This window comes from Phallusia mammillata, chromosome 2 (genome assembly GCF_965637545.1).
Source record: "Phallusia mammillata chromosome 2, kaPhaMamm4.hap1.1, whole genome shotgun sequence".
In the NCBI taxonomy this organism is placed as follows: Eukaryota; Metazoa; Chordata; class Ascidiacea; order Phlebobranchia; family Ascidiidae; genus Phallusia; species Phallusia mammillata.
Window position 1 is genome coordinate 15,765,776 of NC_137253.1, and position 23,936 is coordinate 15,789,711.

The window sequence follows — 23,936 nt, forward strand, 5'->3', positions numbered from 1 at the left end:
TCATCTTAACAGATATCAAGGTTATCGCTTCTTACTTGCAAAATAACGAATGCACTTTTATACAAAACTTTATGCTTGGCTGGGGTTGTTGAACTTCTAGCTTGCAAGCCAACTGTTGCGTCATAGATAACATTGAGATGCAGCTAATCCATCACATAGCTCTTTGTTATGCAAATCAAAGAGAATAGAACCATACTAAAAATAGTTTTATAGCATGTTTTTTAAATCACTCCTTTATATTTCGCGCAATACTTGATAAAAGTTGCAGTCAAAAGTTGCACGAAAAATAGAAAAAAGTTGCAAAGAGTTGCAACATAAAATTCCTACAAACAGCCTATAACATCATATACTACATAAATTCCGAGTATTTAGGAAGCTGCCGGAAGCTGTAAAAAGAGTTGCAAAAGTTGCAAAAACTTGCCCTACTAATTACACGTAAAAAGTGACAATAGATTACACACGCATCTATTTCCACTGAGCTAAACCATCAACACCATATATGCGACTGGCGTTAATGTTTACTTGAGAAAAAAACAGTCTGACCGGTTGTTCCTATCATCAGCAATAGAATCCAGTTGTGTAGTTTAGAGCTGAAATTATTTGGACATTTACTGGCTTTTACGAAAGGTGACTTTTACTGCATGTCATTTATGATTTTAACAACAAATCTTGACATGTTTATTAGAAGTTAAAATTTTAAATGCGCAAAACATGTTATTTAGCAGCTTAAAACAAAGATTCAAAGTACACTGTTATGACGTTCCCATGTTATGGTCTGTAAAACATTTCCTGACTAATCGTTTTCACGCGAATTGGTCTAAACCAGGGGCGTGCAACTGTTTATCGCAGTGGGCCACAACTTACAGTTAAAATAATGCTGAGAGCCAGACAATAAAACATCATGTACATTTTTAAAACGGTTTGTTTAAAGCAAGGCGCACGCAATCAAGTTACTCTTTGATCAATGGGATATCTGCTAACCTTTTCGTAGAGTAAATCTCAATATATTTACTGCACCTATAAATCATGTTACTGAATCATTGCTAGAAAGGCAGTTCTTTCATAATGCACACTATGATGCAATAACGGGAATATGTCGTCACAGTGGATAAAACCTTATCATGGTGTGATGTTGTACAAGGTCCAAAAATACCAGTGATGGTGTACAAACAGCAACATTCCATGCTCTAACGGTAAAAAATATTCATAATAAGGAGAGTAATTTGAAGTCTGCGCGGGCCACGAAAATAGGTGCCGCGGGCCGGACACTGGCCCGCGGGCCGTATGTTGCACGCCCCTGGTCTAAACCACTTATAATAGACCTAAATTCTAGTTCGTCACTGACCTATTAACATGTGTCGTAAACAATGTTTGGTGTCCAGCACAAATACAAACAATTTATTAGTCTTGCCACTGTTATGATATGGGAAACTGTACCAATTCCTTTAATATGGGCTATTATGGAAGAAAATGCCAATATGATAAGGTATTTTGTTTTCGGGTTCGGGTCAGGTATCGGGCTCCAATTTCAGGCCCGTTTACAACTCTGCGCTGCTACAATGCTACAGTCCGAGATTTTTTACAGCAAGAAAGATAAGCGTATTTTTTTGGGTAAATTCATCCGGTTAAAATTGTGTTGTTTATTCAGTAAAAACTAATAACTTTCACTTGTGTCACTGCTTCTGGTTGTTGCTTCGTCACTATGTTATTCATTTCTTTTTTTGCGATCAGTATTTCTTGCTTATTTGTTTCCTATTCTGTCATTGATTTGGTTTGTTGCTTCGTCACCATATGTTATTCATTAATTTTTTATTTATTTATTTTATTTATTTTACTTCGATTATCCTAGTTCAGTGTTTCTCAACCTGGGGGTCGCGACCCCCCAAGGGGTCGCCAAGCACTTTTGAGGGGGTCGCGGAGACGCAACCGAACACGGAATTATTTTATCTGTATCAAAAAAACTATCCCTGTGACTTCTGTTTAGCATATAGTAACTCACACGACCGTTTGATTTAGAACGGGCGCAACAATATTTGCGATTGTATACTTCTATAATTGCGGGTTTTGGTTTTTCTTAACATAAAAAAAACACGAAATAGTGAAATAGTTAGTGAAAAATAGGCGTTTTCCGGAATACAGCAAAACGCCGAACTATTGCAGCCACGTTAGATTGCAAATGTGTGATGAACACAATCAACACATGCTGGTAGTTAAACTTCCTGTGTGTGTGTGCGTGTGTAAAGGGGTCGCGTGGTGTTAGAAAATATCTAAAGGGGGTCGCATAGTAAAAAAGGTTGAGAACCACTGTCCTAGTTGCTTTGCGTTTGTAACTATCCTGGAACACCTTTTTATTTTTTGGCCGTTTCGAACGCAACCACCGCGTCGACTTGGTATTCCAGCTTGTTGCTTGTTTAGTGTTTGGTCGGTACATGAAGAATTTTATTGGTTTTGTGCAGACTTTGGTGTGAACTGGTCCCGTTTTATGGATTGACCAATTGCAACTTGCGCCTACATTTGTAACGTAAATGTTTGTGATAACTTTAAGGGTCGCTCCCGGTCTTCTTATTGGTTTTACCGCCGTTAGAGCAGCGTCCCGAACCTTCGATATAAAAGTAATAACGCGACATTTGTTTTCTTTGAAAAACACAATGAACACACCAAACAGCATCCATAATAACTCGAGCCACAAACCGCTACTGTTCGAACTGGCGAAAGTGACAATAGTTACAAATAGTAAAGGCAGGTGGGTTTCCGAAAGTAGCGTCACGAAATCTCTATTCTTTTCTGGGTTTTGAAACGAATCTAGTATTGTTAAGTACACGTTTATAACGCCAAACCTTCAGTGAAAGCTCTTTTGGTACTGATGTTGTCGCAGCAGACTGTTGATGGATAATTTCTCGAAGCAAGACAGTAGTATAGGGCAATAGGAAACGAAACATGATAACAGCAGTTATCCGGGGAAATTTTGTCTGTAATTTTATTTAATTGAAATTACGTTTGTATTGAGAATCAAAAAACTTATTTTATATGATCTGAATTGGAGTAATCACTTTTCTTACATGTGTTAATTAACTGCTAAGTGTGAAATTGTGAAGGGAGAGATTAATTACAAACCGCGCGCATTTCAACTCAAGTTAAGCAAATTTAAATATGGAAACATTAAGTTATGCCGCATAATAGGAGATGGTGAAAACTATAGTGATGTCGGCTAAATATCGGTTCGGCCGAAACCGAATCGGTTTTGTCGAATAAATTCGCTCGAATCAACCTAATGTTTTATGACGTCACGCGAAGTCTTACGCTACGCAAGGGGTCGGCAACCTTTTAGGTGACGCGTGCCAATTTACTTGTTATTTCCATGTGTTAATGACCTCGCGTGCCAACGTTTTTCTAAATAATAGTGGTTCGTGCCAGCAGATATCAGTAATAAAGAGAAAGCAGAGTGTTTTGTGCATGTAAGGGTAAATTTTAAGACAATGACATGACACAAACTATAAACAAGCAGTGTAACAGGTTAAATTGTTACTTCAATATAAACACGCAAACCGTTTGGCGTGACATGAAAAACCACCTCGCGTGCCAACTTTGGCATGCCTGCCAGGGGTTGCCGACCCTTGCGCTACGCATTTGACATGAAAAATGGTTATCTCTCGTGCAATTAGTGTAGAATAGTAATGTATCGTCCCCATTTCAGTTCTGTGAGATTTGAAATTCCCATAAGCATGATTGGCAACCTGCCAATGAATCACTGATTTTTTGTCGACAGTGAAAAAAAAAGACAATGTATTGAAAAATATAAAAAGTGACGCGATTTATCCTAATGGTGTATTTTGAAAGATTGCATGGCATCATACTAAGCAGAAAGACACGTTTAACGCTTTAATTTTGTGTTCGCAAAAGATTCGGTTTCAGCCCAATCGCAAGAAAATCGGCCGAAACCGAGTCTTTGCAAAAATGACCGATTCGGCCGAATAAATTCGGCAAACCGAATATTCGGTGCATCTCTAGTAAAAATTGAAAATAGTCACTCAAAAACCTGACAACGTAGCATATTAAGAGAATTGAGGTTATAAACTAAACGCCGAGGCACCAAAGTAGCCTACGTTTCCTTTCCGTCTCTTTTTAAAAAGATTCTCTTTTCCTCGTCTTTTCCTCGTTCATTATAGGACGACGTCAGTGCAATGACCAACGAACATTCAAATAATCGTTCAGATCAGAAACAAAACGTTTGTCAGTTTAAAAATAGTTCTGCAAACATTGGTAAGCATCAGATTATATTATTATGTCGATTTAGTTTTTGCTGACAAAGTTATTTATTTCCACACAAGCAGGTATTTTATACCTTCTTACACTACGTAACTGCTCTGCTTCTTTTTGTTATTATAACTAGTGATGTACCGAATCGGCTAAATTTCGATTAGGCCGAAACCGAATATTCGGCGGTTTTGCCGAATAAATTCGGCCGAATCAACCGAATCATTTATGACGTCACGCGAAGTCGCACGCTTCGCGTTTAACGTGAAAAAAATGTTCATCTACCAGGCAACCAGTGCAAAATAGTTGTGTTTCGTCCTTATTTCAGTTCTGTGGGGTTTAAAACTGCCTTAAGCATGATTGGCAACCTACCAACGAATTACTAATTTTTTTACTACCGTGGGAAAAACGATAATGTGTTGAAAAAGATAAACATTGACGCAATTTTCGTTATGTTTGGGCTTTTGAAAGATTGCGTGGACCATAATAAGCAGAAAAGACACGTTTAACGATTTAAATTTGTGTTCGTAAAAGATTCGGTTTCGGCCGAATCGCAACAAATTATTCGGCCGAAACATTTTGCAAAAATGATCGATTCGGCCGAATAAATTCGGCAAACCGAATATTCGGTACATCTCTAATTATAACCACATAATAATGGCAAAAGTGTTTGGCAACAGGGTCTAACTCTAAACGGCAAGCATGTCGCTTTCTACTTTTGTATTGCGTTATATTTCTTATTAACGTCAGTTAATTTTGCATTATTGTATCTGTACGTATCTTTTTGTTTTATTTGTCGAGATTGACAATACATTCGCTTTATATATTGTTACCGGCACGCATTCGTGAACTACATGTTATTCGTCTACAGCAGTGGTTCTCAACCAATTGCCCACTGGTGAGCCATGGAAGCATTTTGATTGGGCCAAATAGAACCAAACAGACCAACCAAATAGAAAGCTTTAATTTTTCACGAATTTACTTTCATTTGTGTGAAATAATGTTTTATTGGCACAGCCCAACGGTAACGACACAAACGGTTTCTCGCCTGTAGGTGGACCTACGTGAGTAGAACTATTTTGTACTTTTTGTACATACAATTTATAATCATCAAATTTTATTTGCATACAGTCGTTTAAAGGGCGGTAATACATCTTGTATTTTTTTAATAGGTGCGACCCCCTTAGTCCAAATCTTTTTGAGAGTCTTTACTTCAACGTAGGGATGCCCGGTGCGCCCTCGGTAAATAATGTAACATTGGTGCAGCCCGACAGTAACGATACAAACGGTTTGGCCTCGGCGGGTGGAACATCGTGAGTGGATCTTTTTTATTCTTTTGTCATAAATGCATCACATCCAATTCGGGAATAGTTTCCCTGAACCAAACTCCAACCGGTGCCCTAATTCGAGATAATTTGTGCTTGTTTCGTTGTTTGGCGCTCTATTTTGAGCCGACTTCACGTAATCTCACCCAAGTGGCTGAGGGTATGTGCCAAAGATACATTGACGTAATGGGTGGAAGCGTGTCGAAATTTCGTGGTGTAACACTTAACCAACTGCATATCGTTGAAACCCTGTTTCGAGTAAACATTAACGTGTTTGAAACGACGGGAAACAAACAATCGACTCTAAAATCAAGGGTCATTTGGCGAAGTGTTCGCCGGCGACAAATGAAGGAAAAACGTTCCCTCAATGTTCTTCTGCACGATAAACATTTTTGCTTTGTGAAAAATGTGGAAAAGTTTTCTTCCAGCTTTGCTTGTCGCACATGTCAAAAGCTTTTTACTACAGTTTGGGAGGTTACACGACATCAAAACGTATGCGTTGGCGTTACAAGGGAGAAGTTCAAAAACGGCATCTACGCCAACCAACCAACGGTGTTTGATCGTCTTGCCCAGGTCGGTGTAACTATCGCTGATTCGTTGAGATTTTTCCCCTTTCGAATATGCTTTGACTTCGAAAGCTATTTTAGTCATGCAAACCTCCCGCCCAATGCTGAAAAAACCACTTGGAAAGCGGAACATCTGCCTTTAAGCGTGTCTCTTTGTAGTAACGTGCCAAATCATACTTCTCCAAAGTGTTTTGTCACTTCGGGAGATCCACAAGCTTTACTAAATCGTTTCATATCTGCGCTTTACGAAATTCAAATCGAGGCTTCTGCAATTATGCGTGAACGCTTTCGCGATGTTCTTGAAACCCTTGACACGCTTCTGGAGGCTTCTTGCCAACGCGAGGAGTGTAAAGACATCGCGAAGCACCCCATTTCAGTGCTTAAGCGTGACGTTGTAAAGTATTTGACGGTTTTGCCTGTGATCAGCTTTAACGGTGGCCAATACGACATCAACATGGCCAAACGGTGGTTGATACCCGCCTTATTGGCAAAGGGAAAAATTGACTTTGTTGTGAAAAAGGGCAATAATTTCATGTGCATCAAAACCACCGCCTTTCAGTTCTTAGACATGAAAAACTATCTTGCGCCCAATCACTCATACGCCTCGTTTCTGCGCGCCTTCAACTGTTCGGTTCAGAAGGGTTTTTTCCCTTACGAGTACATGACCGACCTGTCGAAACTTGATGAAACACGTCTTCCTGATATTACTGCATTTCACAGTTCGCTTACTGGTTGCGGTATTTCTGAAGCAGATTACCAGGTCTGCCTTAAGGCTTGGGCGGACAACGGAATGAAAACACTGCGTGACTTTTTGATATGGTACAATAATCGTGATGTAGTACCGTTTTTGGAAGCGCTTTCCAAGCAGTTAATTTTTTATGAGAGTCTCGATGTTGATGCGTTTAAGGAGGCTTTATCTGTTCCCGGTCTCACCCTTCGTTACCTAATGAATGGGGTGGCTCCAGATGTTCATTTTTCGTTGTTCGGAAAACGTTTCCAGGATCTTTTTCGGCTCATTCGGGATCAAATATGTGGGGGCCGGCGATTGTATATCATCGTTACCACGAGAAGGGGGTCACTCGAATCAGGTCGGCACAATTTGGCCAAGCCGCAAAATTATGCCAAACTGTCATTGGTTATGACGCAAACATGTTATATGCTCACTCGCTCTCGCAGTGTATGCCCACCTCGTATTTCACCCTGTTGACTTTTAATCCACAATCCAGGCAGTTTGACGTGGACGCTTCTATGCAATTCGGGCGCATGGCCAAATCTTGGCTGGAGTGGCGGGCACAGTGTGATGGCGTTTTCATTCAACATCAATTTAACAAAGGTGAAGTTCGTCTTGGCCAAAGAAATATACCAGTTGACGGATTCAGCCGCTCAACCAATACGGTTTATCAATTTCATGGGTGCTTTCGCCATGCTTGTTGCAAGTGTGATGTGCAATTTCGCTTTCGAGACCAGAAACAGGCCGCCGAAAAACGGGAAAAAACAGCCAATATTTCTGCCTACTTTCGCTCCTTGGGCTATAATGTGGTCGAAATCTGGGAATGCGAATGGATGACGTTGAGTAGAGAAGACAAGAAACTTCACGCATTTTTAGAAAAACAACCCAAACTTAAATTACAAATCCCTCGTAAGAAAACCTTTGAAAGTGTCCTCAAAGCCATTGAGAATGGTAATATATTTGGATTGGTTGAATGCGATATTTCCGTTCCTTCCCACAAACACCAGTATTTCGAGGAAATGACACCTATTTTCAAAAACATCGAAGTTTCTCGCAGCGATATCGGAGAGCACATGCGCGCTTATGCTGAGGAAAATGGTCTGTTAACAACCAAGCGCAGATGTCTGATCGGCAGTATGAAAGGAGATAAAATCTTACTCGCCACCCCCCTTCTTCAATGGTATTTGAAAAAAGGTCTTGTTGTTTCTCATATCTATCGCGTGATCTGTTATGAACCAAATGGTTGCTTTGCTTCCTTCACTGAAAACGTGGCAGCAGCACGACGTCTCGGTGACACACACCCTGACAAAAAAATCATTGGAGACTCTTTTAAACTCGTAGCAAACTCAGCGTATGGAAAAATATTGTGTAACAAGCTCCGTCACCGCAACATTTCTTACTGCAACAAGGAAAAGGCGATAAAGTCAATGAACAAAGCTAACTTGCAACAAATAGACGACATAAACGACGACCTTTTTGAGGTTACAATGAGAAAGAAGCAGGTCATCCAAGACCTTCCTATTCAATGTGGATTTTTTGTTTATCAATACGCAAAGCTTCGCATCCTTGAATTTTATTACGACTTTATCGATCGTTATGTGGACCGCTCCGACTTTCAGTTGGTTGTTATCGACACTGACTCAGAATACTACGGATTAAGTGCTTCTTCACTTGATGCCGTGATCCGCCCTGAGCTTCGTCGTGAGTTTTACGAAAACTATCACCATTGGTTTCCCGCACAGGCTTGCGATCGCCATCGAAAACTTTTTATTGAACGCAGTGTTGCTGGTCTTCCATTCGAGCAGGAGATTTGCTGTCGCGAGCGTACCAAGTACGGGTTACGCCAACCAGGGCTCTTCAAAACGGAATATATTGGTGACGCCATTGTAGCTCTTACTTCCAAAACCTACTTTTGCTCGGGTCGCACAGATAAGCAAGTGTGCAAAGGGATCCAAAAAAGCGCAACCCACTCTCACTACAAGACTACCTGAACGTGCTTAAAACTAAGGTGAACGGTCGTGGGGTTAACACAGGGTTTCGTACGCTGAATCAACGAGTTTACACCTACGAGCAAACTCGTGAAGGAATCAGTTACTTTTATCCAAAGCGCAAAGTACTAGCGGATCGCGTGTCTACCGAACCGTTGGACATTTAACTCGCTCGCGCCCACTATCGGTTTTATTTCATTCCGTTCTTGTGTGTGACTTGTTTTCTTATGCGCATGCATTGCTTTTTATATCGCAAGCAGCGGGCGTATTAACTATTATGGGAAAATGCTTGTCAATGTATTCGTTTGTAAAGTGTTTGTTGTTTTCCTGTCGCTAGTTGTCGTTGTGTGTATGTTTTGTGTGGTTTTAATAAACGGGTGAATCGACTTTAAATTGAATGAAAAAAAAAGAATTTCTTTTCCACCACCACCCACGTTACTACCACCGACCCCACCTCCCCATCCACCATATTAGCCACAAACACGTCTTTTTTCCCTGTAACGTTTACTATAAAAACTAGCAAACAAACACCCAAACCATATCACTGGGAGAGTAGCAAGAAAAACTTCGTGGGGAGGAAAAAAAAGGGGGGGGGGGATTCTGATCGCATTTTGTCTTCTTTGTAAGTAATAACAAAAAAAACAAGGGTGTACCGTTTTTAAGTCGTGTTTTTATTGTTTTTCGTAATTCAACAAGAATGTACAATTCGCTTTGACCCATCGACAACATGTTGCTTGTACATAAATGAATAAAAAAAGTGTGTACATGTGTACTGGAGTGTTTTTATTGTGTTTTTTTCGTAAGATCGTTACAATTCGGCGATAAAATCTAACACAATGCGATCGTTAAATAGCCAGTCTGAGGAAAACACGCGCACAATGTCAGACATGTCAAAACCACGCATGCGGTGTAGCAAGAAGAATATACAATGCGCTCCACACGCAGATGAAAAAGGGCTCTGGAGCATATGTCGGTTAGCAATCCAACTGTAAGAGTTGTTGTCTAAAAAGCGAACGAGTTCACGGTGAAAGGGACGCCTGCCGAACGAGTCGTAATATTCCCCGCGCCCGTCTCGGTCAAAATAAACAGCCAGCCAATGCTCGCCCTTTTTGAAACTCGGATCAGTGTTGACAACATAGGCTTTCGGGTAGGGGTGATCAAGATGGCACAGCTCGTCGCGCGCGTAAACCCCGCGAAAAATGTATCGTCCCACTTCGTCATCGTACATGAGGGCACTGATTTCATCTTCGTCCATCACGCAGCGAAATCGAAGAGCACGTTTCGGTGTTTGTCGATCTCCAGCAAATTGTCGTATTCGTTGTACAAAACGATATTTATAGAGTTGGGCAAGGCTTCGGCAAAGTGAGCCTCGAGACGAATGTTTCCGTGACGAACGAGGTCGAAACTAGCGTGATCGCACTGGTCAGGAGTTAGGTCGAAGCAATACAGGGTGAAACCGCCGGCGAAATCGCTGTAGCTGATTCCGTTTCCCACGTTTTCAAAATAAGTCCCGGCGCCAGTAAAGAGCGACAGAAAACTGCGAACGTAGCGGCCGTTACCGAAATCCGGTTGCAGCGCTTTGCCCGGGATGACTTTTCCGTCGTGATACAAAGCAAGAAAGTTTACGTTGAGGTGCTTGAAATGAAACGGATTTTTGTGAAACGCTCCGTTGTAGGCGTCGTTGTCCACAAAACCGATCACCACGCGCTTGGGAATCTGTCCACGTATAAACGTTTCTTGTGTGGTTGAGAGATCGCCCTGGGGAACTGAGAAAACCTTAACCTCGCCACGGGTGATCGGATATTTGGCGGTTCCCCGTTCTAGAGCCTTGATGTGGCCCATTAAAACCGGCGCACTGGGGACCTTGCGGACGTACAGTCTCACGTCGCACAGGTTGACGCGATACTGGGAATTCTGAGCTGCCATAAGGCAAAAGGCGTCTTTGCTACGCGAAAGTCGAAGCTTTACATCGACCCCATTTAACAAGTAGCGCTACTGAAACACAAGATCGAGATGGAGTTTTCCCATCATTTCGATTCGACGACTTTCATTGGCTAGTCTTTTTCGCGCAGCGAAACCCCTGTTGCCGTTGGCGAGCGTGTCTAGCTGCCCGCCCGTATCACGGCACCAAAGGGCGCCCGAGAGTTGGGAGTCTTTCGCCGAGTTGCCAAAGCTCAAAAGCGTTTCGATGTACGCCCGGTACGGATAGGTGTTGGAAGAAGGGGTTACGGTTTTATTGTTTAAAGACAAATCCACTTGCCCCCAAAGAGCGTGAAGCCAGTAGTTCACCGGCGCCACGGCAGTGTTATCCGCCACCTCACTACCGTCGGCGTTTAATACGCGAGCGGTGCATTTCAGCAACAGGTTGGAAAGATCTAGGTAGTCATCCCCGGTTCCGGAAATAGAAAATTCGACAGGCCCCGCGTCCGTCAATGTCGACAGCGGTAAATACTCGACCCACTGCGAGTGTTCAATGCTAATTTGAGTCGGTTTCACACCAAATAAATCCAGTTCGCTTTTCAAACATTTTCCCGAGTGTTCGTTAATAAGAGACCCCATCATGAGAATATGTCACGCTGCTTTTTCTTGCGCTTTTTTGCTACAACGCGTTTCTTGCCTTGGCGACGTCGCTTCACCGCTGGTTCTCCTGGGGGTTGTGCAAACTCCCGGTGTACTGAACGCAATAAGGCCTGTCCCCCTTCTCTCGATCTTTTTATAGCCGCCGAGCGCACACTCCTTCCTCCGATTACGTCAGCCGCAAAGTTTGCACCCGATTTAAGAACTTGTTTTCCCACGTGGCGCGCTCCTGATTTCAAAAGAGGTAGTACAGCCCTTCCGATGCTAGAAAAAATACTACCGAGCCCATGTCCCTTTTGCGAAACAGATCCAGCAAAAACAGGAAGCCCACTCCCAACCTGCGCCAGGTAATACTGTTCATAATCTTTTATATCCCCTTCGACGCAGTAGGGTCCTTGGCAGTGACGACGCATGCTACACTTGAAAGGGTCTCTTGCGAAAATGGAGTGTCGCTATCACGCGTCCACTCTCAAATGGAACAGAGCGCCCTGCGTCATCTTTTATATCGATTTCGATGGTCGAAAACGACCGAACGCGCACTGGGTGATACGTGGGACTCGTAAAGCGAAAAAAGTGTTTTCCGCCTCGTCCTTGATCCGGGACCGTCTCCAGAAGGGGGACCAAAACGTCTCCTACCACTCTCGACTCGATAATGTCAGTGTAAACGTACAATGTCGAAAAGCAGTCGGTCAGATCGCACACGTGCGTACTGTAGTGATCCCCCTGGGCGAACGCGGTCGACTCAAAACCCAACACTCGCCCAAGCCGCGGAGACAAAGTCAAAGCCTCCCTATTGTCAACGGTGATTTTGGTTTGTTGTGACACTCGGTCAAACGAAAAGAGATTTTTGGACGTTTTGCGGGAGTGTCTTTTTGCTTCTTTCGCGTTTCCCGCTTGGTTTGAAATAGGCCCAGAGTTATCGTTAAGTTGACTCTGTTCCGCAAAAAGCTTGTTTAGGCTCGCCACGAGATCTTCTCCTGAATCGTAGTAACCACTTGGCAAGTTAAAAGTTTCTACGCGCGCGTCTTTGGCCAACTTAAACCATACGTCCTCCTGATGAAAGTTTTTCCACGAACGGGGAAAGTGAAAGTCGATTAGGGCCACTTCCCACTTGCCGGGATCTAACGAAATAGTCTGCGGGAGCTGCGTTACAAAATGAGTGACTGGGTTCTCAGGAAAAAAACGCGCGCTACTGTTGCTCGGGAGGGTGATGTAAAACATAACGCTTTTCCCTCAACCGCGGTGCTGGCAGAAGATAACCGACTCCACTCGCAAGAAGAGCAGTCCAAAGATTAGGGTTCGGATGGCCGATTGTCAAATTGACAAGGCTCGCGATCACAACAATAAGTATCACCAAAACCTGGGAGATAAAAACAAATTCTCCGCGAGGCAAAGCCTGTCCGAAGCAAGTCCAGTCGCCTTCGTCCTTTGCCGGACGTCTATCCAGAGTAGGCGATGATGTCGTCGGCATTGATCCACGAATTAAATTCCTCCGAGTAATTTACCAACTTTATAAGCACTTGTTTAACCCCACGCCTTTTTCGAGTTTTTAGCAACTTTTCAATTCGGAAGGTATCCTTTTGCACAAGCTGCATTTCTTGTTCGTAGAACGTGCCACTGATCGGCTCGTGGTTGTAATCTTCCAATGTATAGCTAGGGACTGCGCCGCATTTTCGCGATTTCACAAAAAACACTTCATCCGTCCACTTCGGCAGATAACCCTTTTGGAAATTGGTTCGGGTTACGACAATCCGAACCGGTGAACCAATCTTAAATTTACATCCTTTGGGGAGCTGTGGATCGCCGTACAAGTTAAGCCAAATTTCTTCCTGATCGGCATGGGCAACTGACGCGGGCGTTGTTCGTATACTGCGGTGGTAGCTGTTGTTGTAACCCGCCACAAGCTCGTCGAGGACGTCGATGTACGACCAACCCGAAGTTTTCGTTAAGTAACGATATATTCGTTCCTTCAATGTTCGGTTAAACCGCTCGATAATCGATGCCTTCGTTTCATCGTTAAAAGTGGTAAAGAATTTAATGTGGTGATCTAAAAGCCACCTCTGAAAGGATTTATTTACAAATTCCTTGCCGCGGTCGGTCTGTAGGGCCCGTGGGCGGCGCCCGCTTTTCGAACACACACGTTCAAAGGCTTGAAGAATATTTTTTCCAGTTTTATTTTTTATTGGAACCACCCAGGCGAACTTTGAAAACACATCAATTACGGTAAGCAAGTACTTGGAATCTCGGTTAAAACGACTCAGATTAATGACTTCCACCAAATCAGCTTGCCACTGACTGTCGATTCCGCCAACAACCACACGCGAACGCTTAAACTGTTTTCTGATAGGTTTGTGAAGGGTGTAAGTGTCCTGTTTTTGCATCCATTTTTTTACTTCCGACCGCTTGCTGCGTGTTGCCCTGCAAAAACGGTCTACGCCACCAAAGCTACCGACCCCCGCCGGAGCATAGTACGTGTCATTAAAGTCTACAGTGTCACCCATGGTTTATTCAGACGTCCGCTCCGCTTTCGAGGTGAGACGACTGGGCGTTGAAAGATGTCACGCCCAGCTATTTTATCCCCGACCAACGTTTTGGGAGCGTTGACCTCTTCCAAATCCAGGAGGAACTGATTCCATCCGATTGGTCCACCGGTCTTTACCCTCTTGCAAATGATGTCGTGCACCAAGTCTTCGATGTTGCTCCTTTCGATTGTTTGGCCGTTCACTACAAGCTGCCCGGTCGGCTTAAAGTTCATATTCGGACTTTTCTGTACCAAACCCAAAACCCGCTCTGCTTTTCGCTTTAAAGTCTTTGGCGTAGATGACAGGATGTGGGCGACAATCTCCTGCTTTCGGTTGTCCTCGTCATTTTCTGTCGTGCTTTCGCGTTTGGGATCCCAAATCATAGATACTGCCAATGGTTTGTTGATCAGCTTATCACTGTAAAAGCGATACCGTTGAAGCGCTTCGTTGTACAGTTTTACTTTGGTCTCCAAATCACCAGGACCGTTTACGATTTCATCCATTGCTTTATCCAATCCGCTGATAGCATTTTCGAGAGGGGTCGACTGTGATGGGGTTTTTTCCTGAAGACTTTTTAGCACTCGCGGGTCAACCAAAGCAAGCTTTTGAACGTTTGCCATTGTATCTTTACTTGCCTCCTGTAATAAGCCCCGCAATGGCCGGGATCACAGTCCCGATCAAGGGTCCCAACAACGCAGACAAAAATCCACCGCGTTGAATTATTTTCCGCTTTCTTTTCAGGCTAATGGATTTCTTTACAAGTTCACGAAGCCCGTTTTTGTGTCGACGAAGTTTTGCTTGCTCACCCGGAGAAAGCCGCACGTTCCCTTTCAGAACGTTGTGGCAACATTCACAAATGGAGTTGATCAATTCCCGGTCGGCACCTTTTATAATCGCCCGAGCAACCCCAGGCTTGGGGCCACACAAAGTTGTCAATAGGGGTGCTTGTCGGCGAAGACGTTTGGACATTTCACGTTGGTACGTAAACAAACTGCGTCTCGCCTCGAAATATATTGCTTCTCAGGCGAAACTTTTCCGGAATGGACTGCTTAAAGTCCAGAAGCAAATAACCGTGTGGGGACGATGTAGCGTCGCTATATGCTTCTTAAATCACCTTTGATCGTCCCGGAAAAACTTGTTTCGCCAAATGAATTATTTGAGAAGCGTCTCTTGGGTTTTTAAAAACCACCAAGTAATGCGCGTTTAAACTAATTGTGCGGTGTTCTTTTCCCTTGTCAAAAAGGTTTTGGACAATATAGATGACACTCACATTTTTGTGATGGCTCCCCTTGGTAAAAAGGTTTGTTACCGTTTTATCACACTCACTCATTAGATCATCAATCACCAGCAGAGTCCGCTCGGCGGGATTTAAGTCAGTAGGCAAACCCTTGACAAAATCTACGCCGCTTATGCTCTCGTATGCCGTTTGCCATTCCCCGTAACACCAAACCACTCTTGCAGGGGTTGGGGTAACCAATTTTTCCTTGATCAAGCGAATCACAAAAAATGTTTTTCCACAACTAGTTGGACCAGCCACAACACAAGTAAAAGGATGAAGAAATTCCATTACACCGTCAAAAAAGCTTTTTTTCCAAGCAAATCAACAAGAATATACTTGCACCGCAGCAGAAATGCGTAAAACACGAGACCCACATCCATATACAATAAAAAAACTTCGCTCAACTCCACCCATTTCTTTTGCGAAAAAGTCTCCACCACCATTTCCAGGAAAAACTTCCACCACCACCACCACCATAGCTTCTGGATGTGAAGGTTTTGTCGCTGCAGATATTGGAAACCGCAAATTAAACGGATCCCCTGTCATCGGGAGTGGAATCCCGACTCGAAGGTGCGAGGTGCGAGGTGCGAGGTCCCTTTTACAGTCCGACGATAGCCAATTACATGTGCGTACGTTAAATACGTCTGAGGAACCAGTTTGTCTACACCAGCGATTCCCAAACTGGGGTCCGCGGTCCTTTAGGGGTCCGTGAGGCGATTTGGGGGGACCGTGAGGCGATGGAAGTAATTCTATAATCTTATTTGGCGTCAGTTTGTGCCACTAAATAAGTTTAAATCAAAGTAGAATTGAGAATCGACTGTCTCCATTGCTAAACAATGGCCTTTATTGAATAACAACTACAATAAATGCAATTGTTCGCGCACAATCGTAATGTTTTTGTCCTGTTTGTGATTTCACATGTTGTCTTTGGATGATTATTATGCGCAAATTTGCACAACTGGCTAAAATCCTGCAATCAACTTTCGTTTTTATGAAGGACCGCGAGTCCTCGAAATAATGGCAAGGGGACCGTTTAGAAAAAAATATGAAAAAGTTTGGGAACCACTGGTCTACACAAAGGTACAAACGTTGGAGTGGTTCATCCTGTGCTACATACAGCACGATCACGTATTAGCATAAGTAAGTTTAATATTACGATTCTTAACGCTTGTTGCATAGAGTCGACATGATCCACAAACGATCAATTTAGTTCTTGTATTTTATTCTGGTTGCACAACACACATCAAGTTCTTTCAAGGTAAGAAAGCGACGAAAATTGTTTTTTAACTGATACTCGTTGTTCTTGCAAAATTTGTGAAACAGTACCTTCTTTTACTCAACAGAACCTGCATCATTTATGAATTTCACAACTCTTTCGAAACACCCGATTTACGCAACAGCCTATCTTATGGTCAGGCTGTTTGATCAAATACGTGAAAACGGGAACATGTAACATTGTGGGAACAACTGAATATGTACGTCCAATAGTTACTGAATCATGAGAACACATGGAACAATAAACTTACATCCCTCGATGCCCTGTGTCACAAAAACAAAATATAATTTTTCATGGAAACGAAAAGTCATAATTGCACAGTTAAAATGTTCCATTACTTAATGCTTAGCCAAACCAAAATGCCAAAATGATGGTTCGAAAGCACGTGACCGCTACACATGGCACGTCAAATCTCAAACAAACCACTATTGCAACGCAGTTTCAAACTGTTTGTGACAAAGCATGGTAGATTTGGTAGATAAGTAGATCTGTGTCCGACAGGTTTGTACAAAATTTTCTGTAAACAATTAACTTAACAATTAAATTAGAATTTTTGCGTCTTTTCGTTTTTTTTTCTTCCTAAAAAAGGAAAAGCACTTAACCAGTGGAAAACATGCGGCTTGTACGAAAAACTGTCTGCATCAAATAACAGAGGAAACTGTCTGCATCAAATAACAGAGGAAACTGTCTGTATCAAATAACAGCAGGAAATTGTTAGTAAAGGGAATAGAATGTGCAATATGTTTCTTTCCAAAATGAAGCAGAGCTGTAAGTGACTGCCAGCATATGAATGATTTCTCTCATTGGGGGTTTAGTGGAGTATGACAGTCACCATTTCAATGATAACTGGGTTTAAAGGCCAATATAGATATAAAACGTAACTAATACATTCAAACCAGTTTTTAATTGTCAGTCATTTTTTGCAGATTATAAGGTCTTATATAAAATGGATCTAAAACAAGAGGATCAAGAAATGCAGATATTAGGCAGATACGAGAAACGACTGTGTATATTGTTGTTCGTTTCAACGGTAACTTGCGCCTTTACGACGTTGCAGGTATTGGTGACCCAATACATACCGAAACATCACTGCGACGTTAACGATGCCTTAAACCAATCACAGGTATGTTGACGTAGTAAATATTGTATAGCCCACGTACTAAATGTTTTCATGTATACATAAAATAATCTTTTTATACTTACACACATACGACGTGGTTTTTTAGATTGGATTACTTGGTGCAAATGAAACAGAAGCGCTTGAGGTTGTGCTAAACTACACGATACCATGGGAAATGAGTTATCATGGCAAAACGTACAGAAGCAGATGTAAAATATTTAACGAGTTAATTCCTATCAACGGAAATGCTAAAAGTACGTTGTTACGAAAGTTTTCGTTCTGTTTGTTAAAAGTTTTGCTAAAAGACCTTTTCTATATTACAGACTTCAGTCGATCAAAAAGAACTTGCGATTCAGTTAAGTTTTATGGCCAGGAAATATCAGCTGTTACTGAGGTAAATATTGTTACTTCATGTCCAGATCATATGGTAAAGTGTTGTATTTAAAAAATTCAGCCTTCACAAAAGCAGCAACAATCTCTTTTGTTTTTGTAGTATTTGGTTTTAGATACCGATAAAGTGCAACAAATACCACCACAGTATTTAAAACAATAAAGCGCTGATACAATAATTGGTAACAGCAATGATGCAGGGTAAATATAACACGATAAACTAGATACCATCAGTGACAGCATGAATTGAACATGTTACTGAATATGACAGGGTAGCTAACTTGCTATTTACCAATTTTAGTTCCGTCTCGTGTGTGATCGTGCTTGGATGCGACCGATGTTGTCATCTTCAATGTACTTTGGAATGATAATAGGATTTGTAATTGCTGGATGCCTTGCGGATAGGTAAGTTATCCACACAAATAACATCTTTCATTAAGTTGAATGCAAATCGTTAAACGCGGTTTAAACCCCACAAAAAACAACCAACTGTTTTTTTTCTAAGGTACGGAAGAAAACTGACTTTTATGGCTTTTAGTGCCCTACAATTTGTGTCGGTTATTTGTCTCAGCTTCACCCATGATGTTGTGTGGTATGGATTCTTTTTTATTTTGAGTGGCTTAGGCAGCTCAACGAATTATTGCATTGCAGCGGTTTTGGGTGAGTGTTCTGTCTGTAACTATTAGGAACTTTCTTTTACACATTTGCATTTTCTAAAGGTGCGGAATTTGTTTCACCAAAACACAGACATCTCGTCTACTTTGGAATGTCATTAGGATTTTCAGTTGGATACACACTAACTTCACCAATATCGTACTTTTTTCGTGATTGGAGGTGGTTTTTGAGATTTACTGGGATTTCCGGAGTTATTTTCATCCCCTACTACTGGTAAGAAAAAGAATCTGGCATATTAATATTTCTCTCTACGGATTTAGGACAGCATCAATGTGTTACGTCTAAGGCAGGGGTGTCCAACCTTTTTGGCCAAAGGGCCACATGCGGTTTACGAATGATTGCGCGGGCCACTTTAGTATTACTGCTAACTTGAAATCTTATAAATAGCTGTCTTGTAATTTCTAATTAAAATCCTCACACCGAATTCTCACCCAAGAATTGAGCATTATCCTCGTTTGCAGCTATAAGAAAAATAAACATACCAAGATATAGTTAAGTCAAAAAAGTTTTTCCCACATGTCCACTTTTCAATGTGGAGTTTGGCACTGTTTTTCTCTAACAAGTTTTACAATATGACGATGGAGCAATGCGAAGCGAGTTTTCCATATGGCTGTCAGAAATTATTGATTCTACAGGGGATGTAAAGTCACATGTGAACCTTTCTTGGAAAGTTCTGTTCGCGTTACTCGCTTTTTGTTTCCTGTTCGGCATAATCTATATCACTGCAGAGTGCGGAAGATGTTTCTTTTACTAAATGCGTTTTGCGCAGTCTCTGATACCAGATGTATCTCAATGAACCAAGAAACATTACTGACTGACTCTTGAAGCACGAGTCAGATTGTGACGTAACGAAGTAGAAATTGTGATGCGTAACAATGCGCATTGTGACGCAATAAAGGTAACTTGAACAGTTGTGTATTATTACTCTATTAACAAAGAAATAAAGCAAACATTAAATACCAATTTTTCGAAATGAAAGTTCGCCATAAATTACGTAGGCGATTGAGTTGCAGAATCATTTCAAAAACTACCACGCGGGCCACTCAGAACCTTCCTGCGGGTCACATGTGGCCCGCGGGCCACGGGTTGGACACCCCTGGTCTAAGGTTTATACTTTGCAAATTTACAAATATTTAGGTTAAAATCACGATTGATTAAATTATTATTAGGTTACTTGACGAAAGTCCTCGTTGGTTGCGTGCATCTGGAAAAACAGAAAAAGCGAAGAAAATATTAAACAAAGTTGCGACTTTCAACGGCAACAAGCCTCCTGTTCACTTCACTGACATATTAAGCTCAGAACGAGCACAATCTATTGGATTTTTAAAAGCATTGAAGAGCCTAGGCAGAGAACCGGTTCTTGTTTTTAGACTAGTGGTTTGCTGCTTTATATGGTAAGCGTGAGAAAGGAGTGAGAAATCTTTTCCACATTGTGTTTGATGTATAGGAAATTATACAGTACAAAATTGTTTTTTAGTAGGAATTTATCGGATTAAATTATGTCATTTTCAAGGTTTTCGCAAGCATTGTCGTACTTTGCTTTGGCTATAAACAACAACAACCTAAGCGGAAACCGATTCATGAATCTTTTTGTTTCCGGTCTGGTGGAAATTTGTTCCGATGTTCTTTTTTACTTCACTGTTTTAAAATGGGGAAGGCGTGTCACATATGTTGGAATAAGTTTTGTATTGGCCGCATCACTTATACTGCAAATATTCGTTGAAAGTAAGTTTTATAACTGTCAGTCACGAACTAACATAGTACGTTCCTTGAGTAAAACTACGATTCCTTTTTTGTGCAGGGAATTCTTCAGCAATAATTGCAGTTGCGATGCTAGGAAAGCTGATGACCGCGACGGCTTGGGCTGTTGCGTTTGTGCATACCGGAGAATTGTTTCCCACGAAAACAAGACAGACTGTGGTCTTTCTTGCCAACGTCGGAGCCCGAATTGGGGGCGTCATTGCACCATTTATTGTGTATGCCAGTAAGTTTGAAAACGAGACCAAAAGTAACTTTTGTTACAACTGGTAATAAAAAGATCTATTTTTTTGCTTAGACTCTAGAGTTTTTTGCTTAGACTCTAGACTCTACTCTAGACTCTAGAGCAGTGGTTCTCAACCTTTTTTCTTTCGTGTCCCACTTTCATTGCACAAAAATTCTGTGGCCCAGTAAATTTTTATGAAAGAAAGAAACAACTATAAAGTAGGTTCAGAACAAAAAAAACTGCAGGACATATTTCAAACAGATAATAAGTTCAAAATATGTTAATGCAGAAAATCATAAAACAGCACTTTTCCTACTTTAATCAAGCAATTTTAGTTATGACCGAATAATTGGACAATTGATATTCTGCTATTATCTGGCTTTATTGTAATCACAAAGTAGTTTATTACATCATAAACATACGGGGTTGCAGAAACTCAAAGTAACTTTATACCGTAAATAGAATAATTCAAATTAATTTACATTCCTTCTCAATTCCTCCCCAAGCCATTATTCTTGTAAAATTGAGTGTAGTGACAAAAATGAAAATTCTTAAAAAATGCTTTCTATTTGATTGGTCTGTGGCCCAATCAAAATGCTTCCATGGCCCACTGGTTGAGAACCGCTGCTCTAGAGTCTATCGTTTCAGGCGCTATTGTGTTGTCATTGTTCTAGTGTGCCAGTTTTATCGCTTCGCCGTTGCCCGTTGCAGCTGTCAGGAAATGGTCACAGCGAGTTAAAGCCCCTTTTCCCGATCTTTGTAATATAAGATATATAAGAGACCCCATTTAACGATTAAAGAACATAGAATGGTATAGAATGGAATAGAGGTAACTGCGAAGTAGCGCCGGACTAGTGAATTTGTTGTTGTCGTTGTTTGATTATGTGTGAATAAATGTAAAAGAAAAGGTTTACTGCCGATCAGAGTACACGTGCGTTAGCTGTTAAGGAACTTCCGATAGTCAGCTCCAAACTTTTGCGTACCCGTGAAAACGGAACATGACAATAAACTTGGCGTAATGTTCACCTGTATAGACTTAAAAATATTATTACAATGCTCACAGCCTCACATCTATGTATTATTACAATGTTTTGGAAAAAACACTGTGCGTCCATTTAAAACATTATAAGTTTATCCCTGTAATAATAAATCTAAAACGCAACATTTACAGATGAAAATGGCGATACACTATTTCCTTTGCTCATAAGTTCAGGATTGATCACAGCATCATGTCTTTTGTGCCTCCTGTTACCGGAAACAGCAAATATTGATTTACCACAATCTGTTGCAGAAGCAAAGCAGCTAAAAAGGTAATCACTAATCAGTAAACAATTACTTGTGTCTTGTTATTGTTACATTATTTACACTAATGTTGCAAATTGCCAGTGTTTTACATGGAATAAAGCCTTGCGCGAGACGAAGACAAAAAACTATTGTGGATGGGACAAAATTGTCGTGTAACAATATTTTAAAGGACGACCCTAATCGCTTGGAGTCTGAAGACAGGGCATTAGTGAACAAATGTTGAACAAATAGTGGTAACTAAACGGTATGCTAATTTGGTATAGAGTGCATCCAGATGTGTACAGATACAATTTGTGAGAATATGTTGTTGCTGAAAAAACGTGGAAATTTGAACCCTTGTTATTTCTTACGTTTAACAATAGTCTGTGCTGCATTTAGATTCTAAACCGAAATTAGAGTGACCCAAAACTACAAAACAAAACTCGTGACACACCAAAGTTAAAACAAACACCCCAAAGTTAATGTCTGAAAACTCGTGGCACGCACCAAAGCCAAAACACGTAAGCTGTCTGCATTAAAGTTAGGCAGATCATCTTCGGTTTAATTAGTTTTTAGTTGCTCATTTCGACCATTAAATTGATGGCCACATAACTGTTGTCTGACATTGTTAGTGAAATATCAAAACATTTTTGGCTTTCCCAGAAGATTTCTCAAATAATGTTTAGCGGTGTTTTTACAAAAAGGAGTCCATAGCGTCGTCAATGTTTCTATGTTTTAAAAATCACTAAATGTTTTGTAACGAACACTAGCCAATACAACACCGTAATGATTTTTTTGTCATCAAGTTTCGAACAATTTTCGCATAGTTACCCATATTGTGACCAAGCAATATTTTCTACACTATAGATGGTTTAAACCAGTGGTCCCCAACCAGGGCCCCATGCCCCCCCAGGGGGGCCACGAGCTGTGTTCCGGAGGGCCACGGGCGTATATTCACATGCAAGAAACAACCACTAAAAGTAAATTTCACTTTAACTTTTTTCCCGAATTTAATCGACTATTTCACATACAATTTTTATAGTGAGGTTTATCACGCTCATTTACTCTATTAGACCTGTTTAAAGCCAAAATTAATACTGCATTCCAACGCGAGATGGCTATCTACATTTTAAGGGGGCCACAGGTCCTACATGGTAACTTGAAGAGGGCCACGAGGCTAAAAAGTTACTTTAAGGGGGCCATAGTCCACGAAAGGTTGGGAACCACTGGTTTAAACCAAGAACGTTACCACTTATGCAGTGCACACGTCAACAATTAACTGATGTCTGCTTGTTCTGACATGTTTTTTACCTTTGGCGTGTGTTTTGCACATGTCAATCTACAAGCGATTTCAAAACGGTTGTGATGAACGGCGACCACTGAACCAGGTGTAAAGTACCTCAACTTCTACCCAAAGAAAATATATGTTAGCTGCAATCCGCAGATCGATATTAAATTGTATGTCCATTGTTTGTTGTGTATATATCGCCAACGCAAATGGATTTCAAATGTTATGTTGGTGTGGTATCGTGATTTTGCTGTGTTTATCTGAGGTAGTGAGTATTAATTACGAAACCTCGAATCATTCGGTCATGTACTTGTATGTATCACTAACTTTCAAGCAAAAAAATCCTGTGGTGGAATAGCGGTATGGAGTCGTGCGAAAAAACAATAATGTAGTAGTGTGACTAAGACAGACGATTTTTAAAGACGATTTTACGAAGTCTTCGTTGCATGTTTGTTAGTGATAAGAGTGTCCAGCAGTGTTCTTAGTTGTACTTAATGTAGGTCGTATTTTTGATTTTTCCATAGTTTATTGGTTGTTACATGTCTTCTCTTGCTCATTGAACTGGACTTGAACATTATAATCTTATTATCAAACGATTAAGGGCATTTTAACGATAATTCAGTTTGTGTGAAATTACAAGGTTGCATATCATTTTGGTGTATTTACAAGTGAAAAAAC

The 23,936-nt window shown here is 41.2% G+C and overlaps 2 protein-coding genes and 1 pseudogene across 10 annotated transcripts; 2 read left to right on the top strand and 1 right to left on the bottom strand.

Moving 5' to 3' along the window:
• Window positions 1–5,744: 5,744 nt before the first annotated feature.
• LOC145213064 (uncharacterized) lies at window positions 5,745–9,215 on the top strand (annotated as a pseudogene).
• A 902-nt stretch (window positions 9,216–10,117) lies between these two features.
• LOC145213065 (uncharacterized protein F54H12.2-like) lies at window positions 10,118–10,789 on the bottom strand. The gene has a single exon (XM_080081306.1). It carries the CDS (start codon window positions 10,787–10,789, stop codon window positions 10,118–10,120), a length of 672 nt encoding a protein of 223 aa, XP_079937432.1.
• A 5,452-nt stretch (window positions 10,790–16,241) lies between these two features.
• Window positions 16,242–23,909, top strand: LOC145214350 (organic cation transporter protein-like). 9 transcript variants are annotated; one of them, XM_080082857.1, is made up of 14 exons: window positions 16,242–16,321; window positions 16,421–16,499; window positions 16,585–17,018; window positions 17,444–17,640; window positions 17,744–17,891; window positions 17,961–18,031; window positions 18,329–18,432; window positions 18,533–18,687; window positions 18,747–18,915; window positions 19,872–20,096; window positions 20,216–20,427; window positions 20,504–20,686; window positions 21,858–21,996; window positions 22,073–23,909. In XM_080082857.1, the coding sequence occupies exons 4-14, from the start codon at window positions 17,464–17,466 to the stop codon at window positions 22,212–22,214; spliced, it is 1,725 nt and encodes a 574-aa protein (XP_079938983.1). In that variant the 5' UTR covers window positions 16,242–16,321; window positions 16,421–16,499; window positions 16,585–17,018; window positions 17,444–17,463; the 3' UTR covers window positions 22,215–23,909. The 9 variants fall into 9 exon arrangements, with proteins under 9 accessions (XP_079938983.1, XP_079938981.1, XP_079938982.1 ...); XM_080082855.1 differs by having other exon boundaries at window positions 16,242–16,499; XM_080082856.1 differs by having other exon boundaries at window positions 16,242–16,499; window positions 16,585–16,716.
• The last annotated feature ends 27 nt before the right edge of the window (window positions 23,910–23,936 follow it).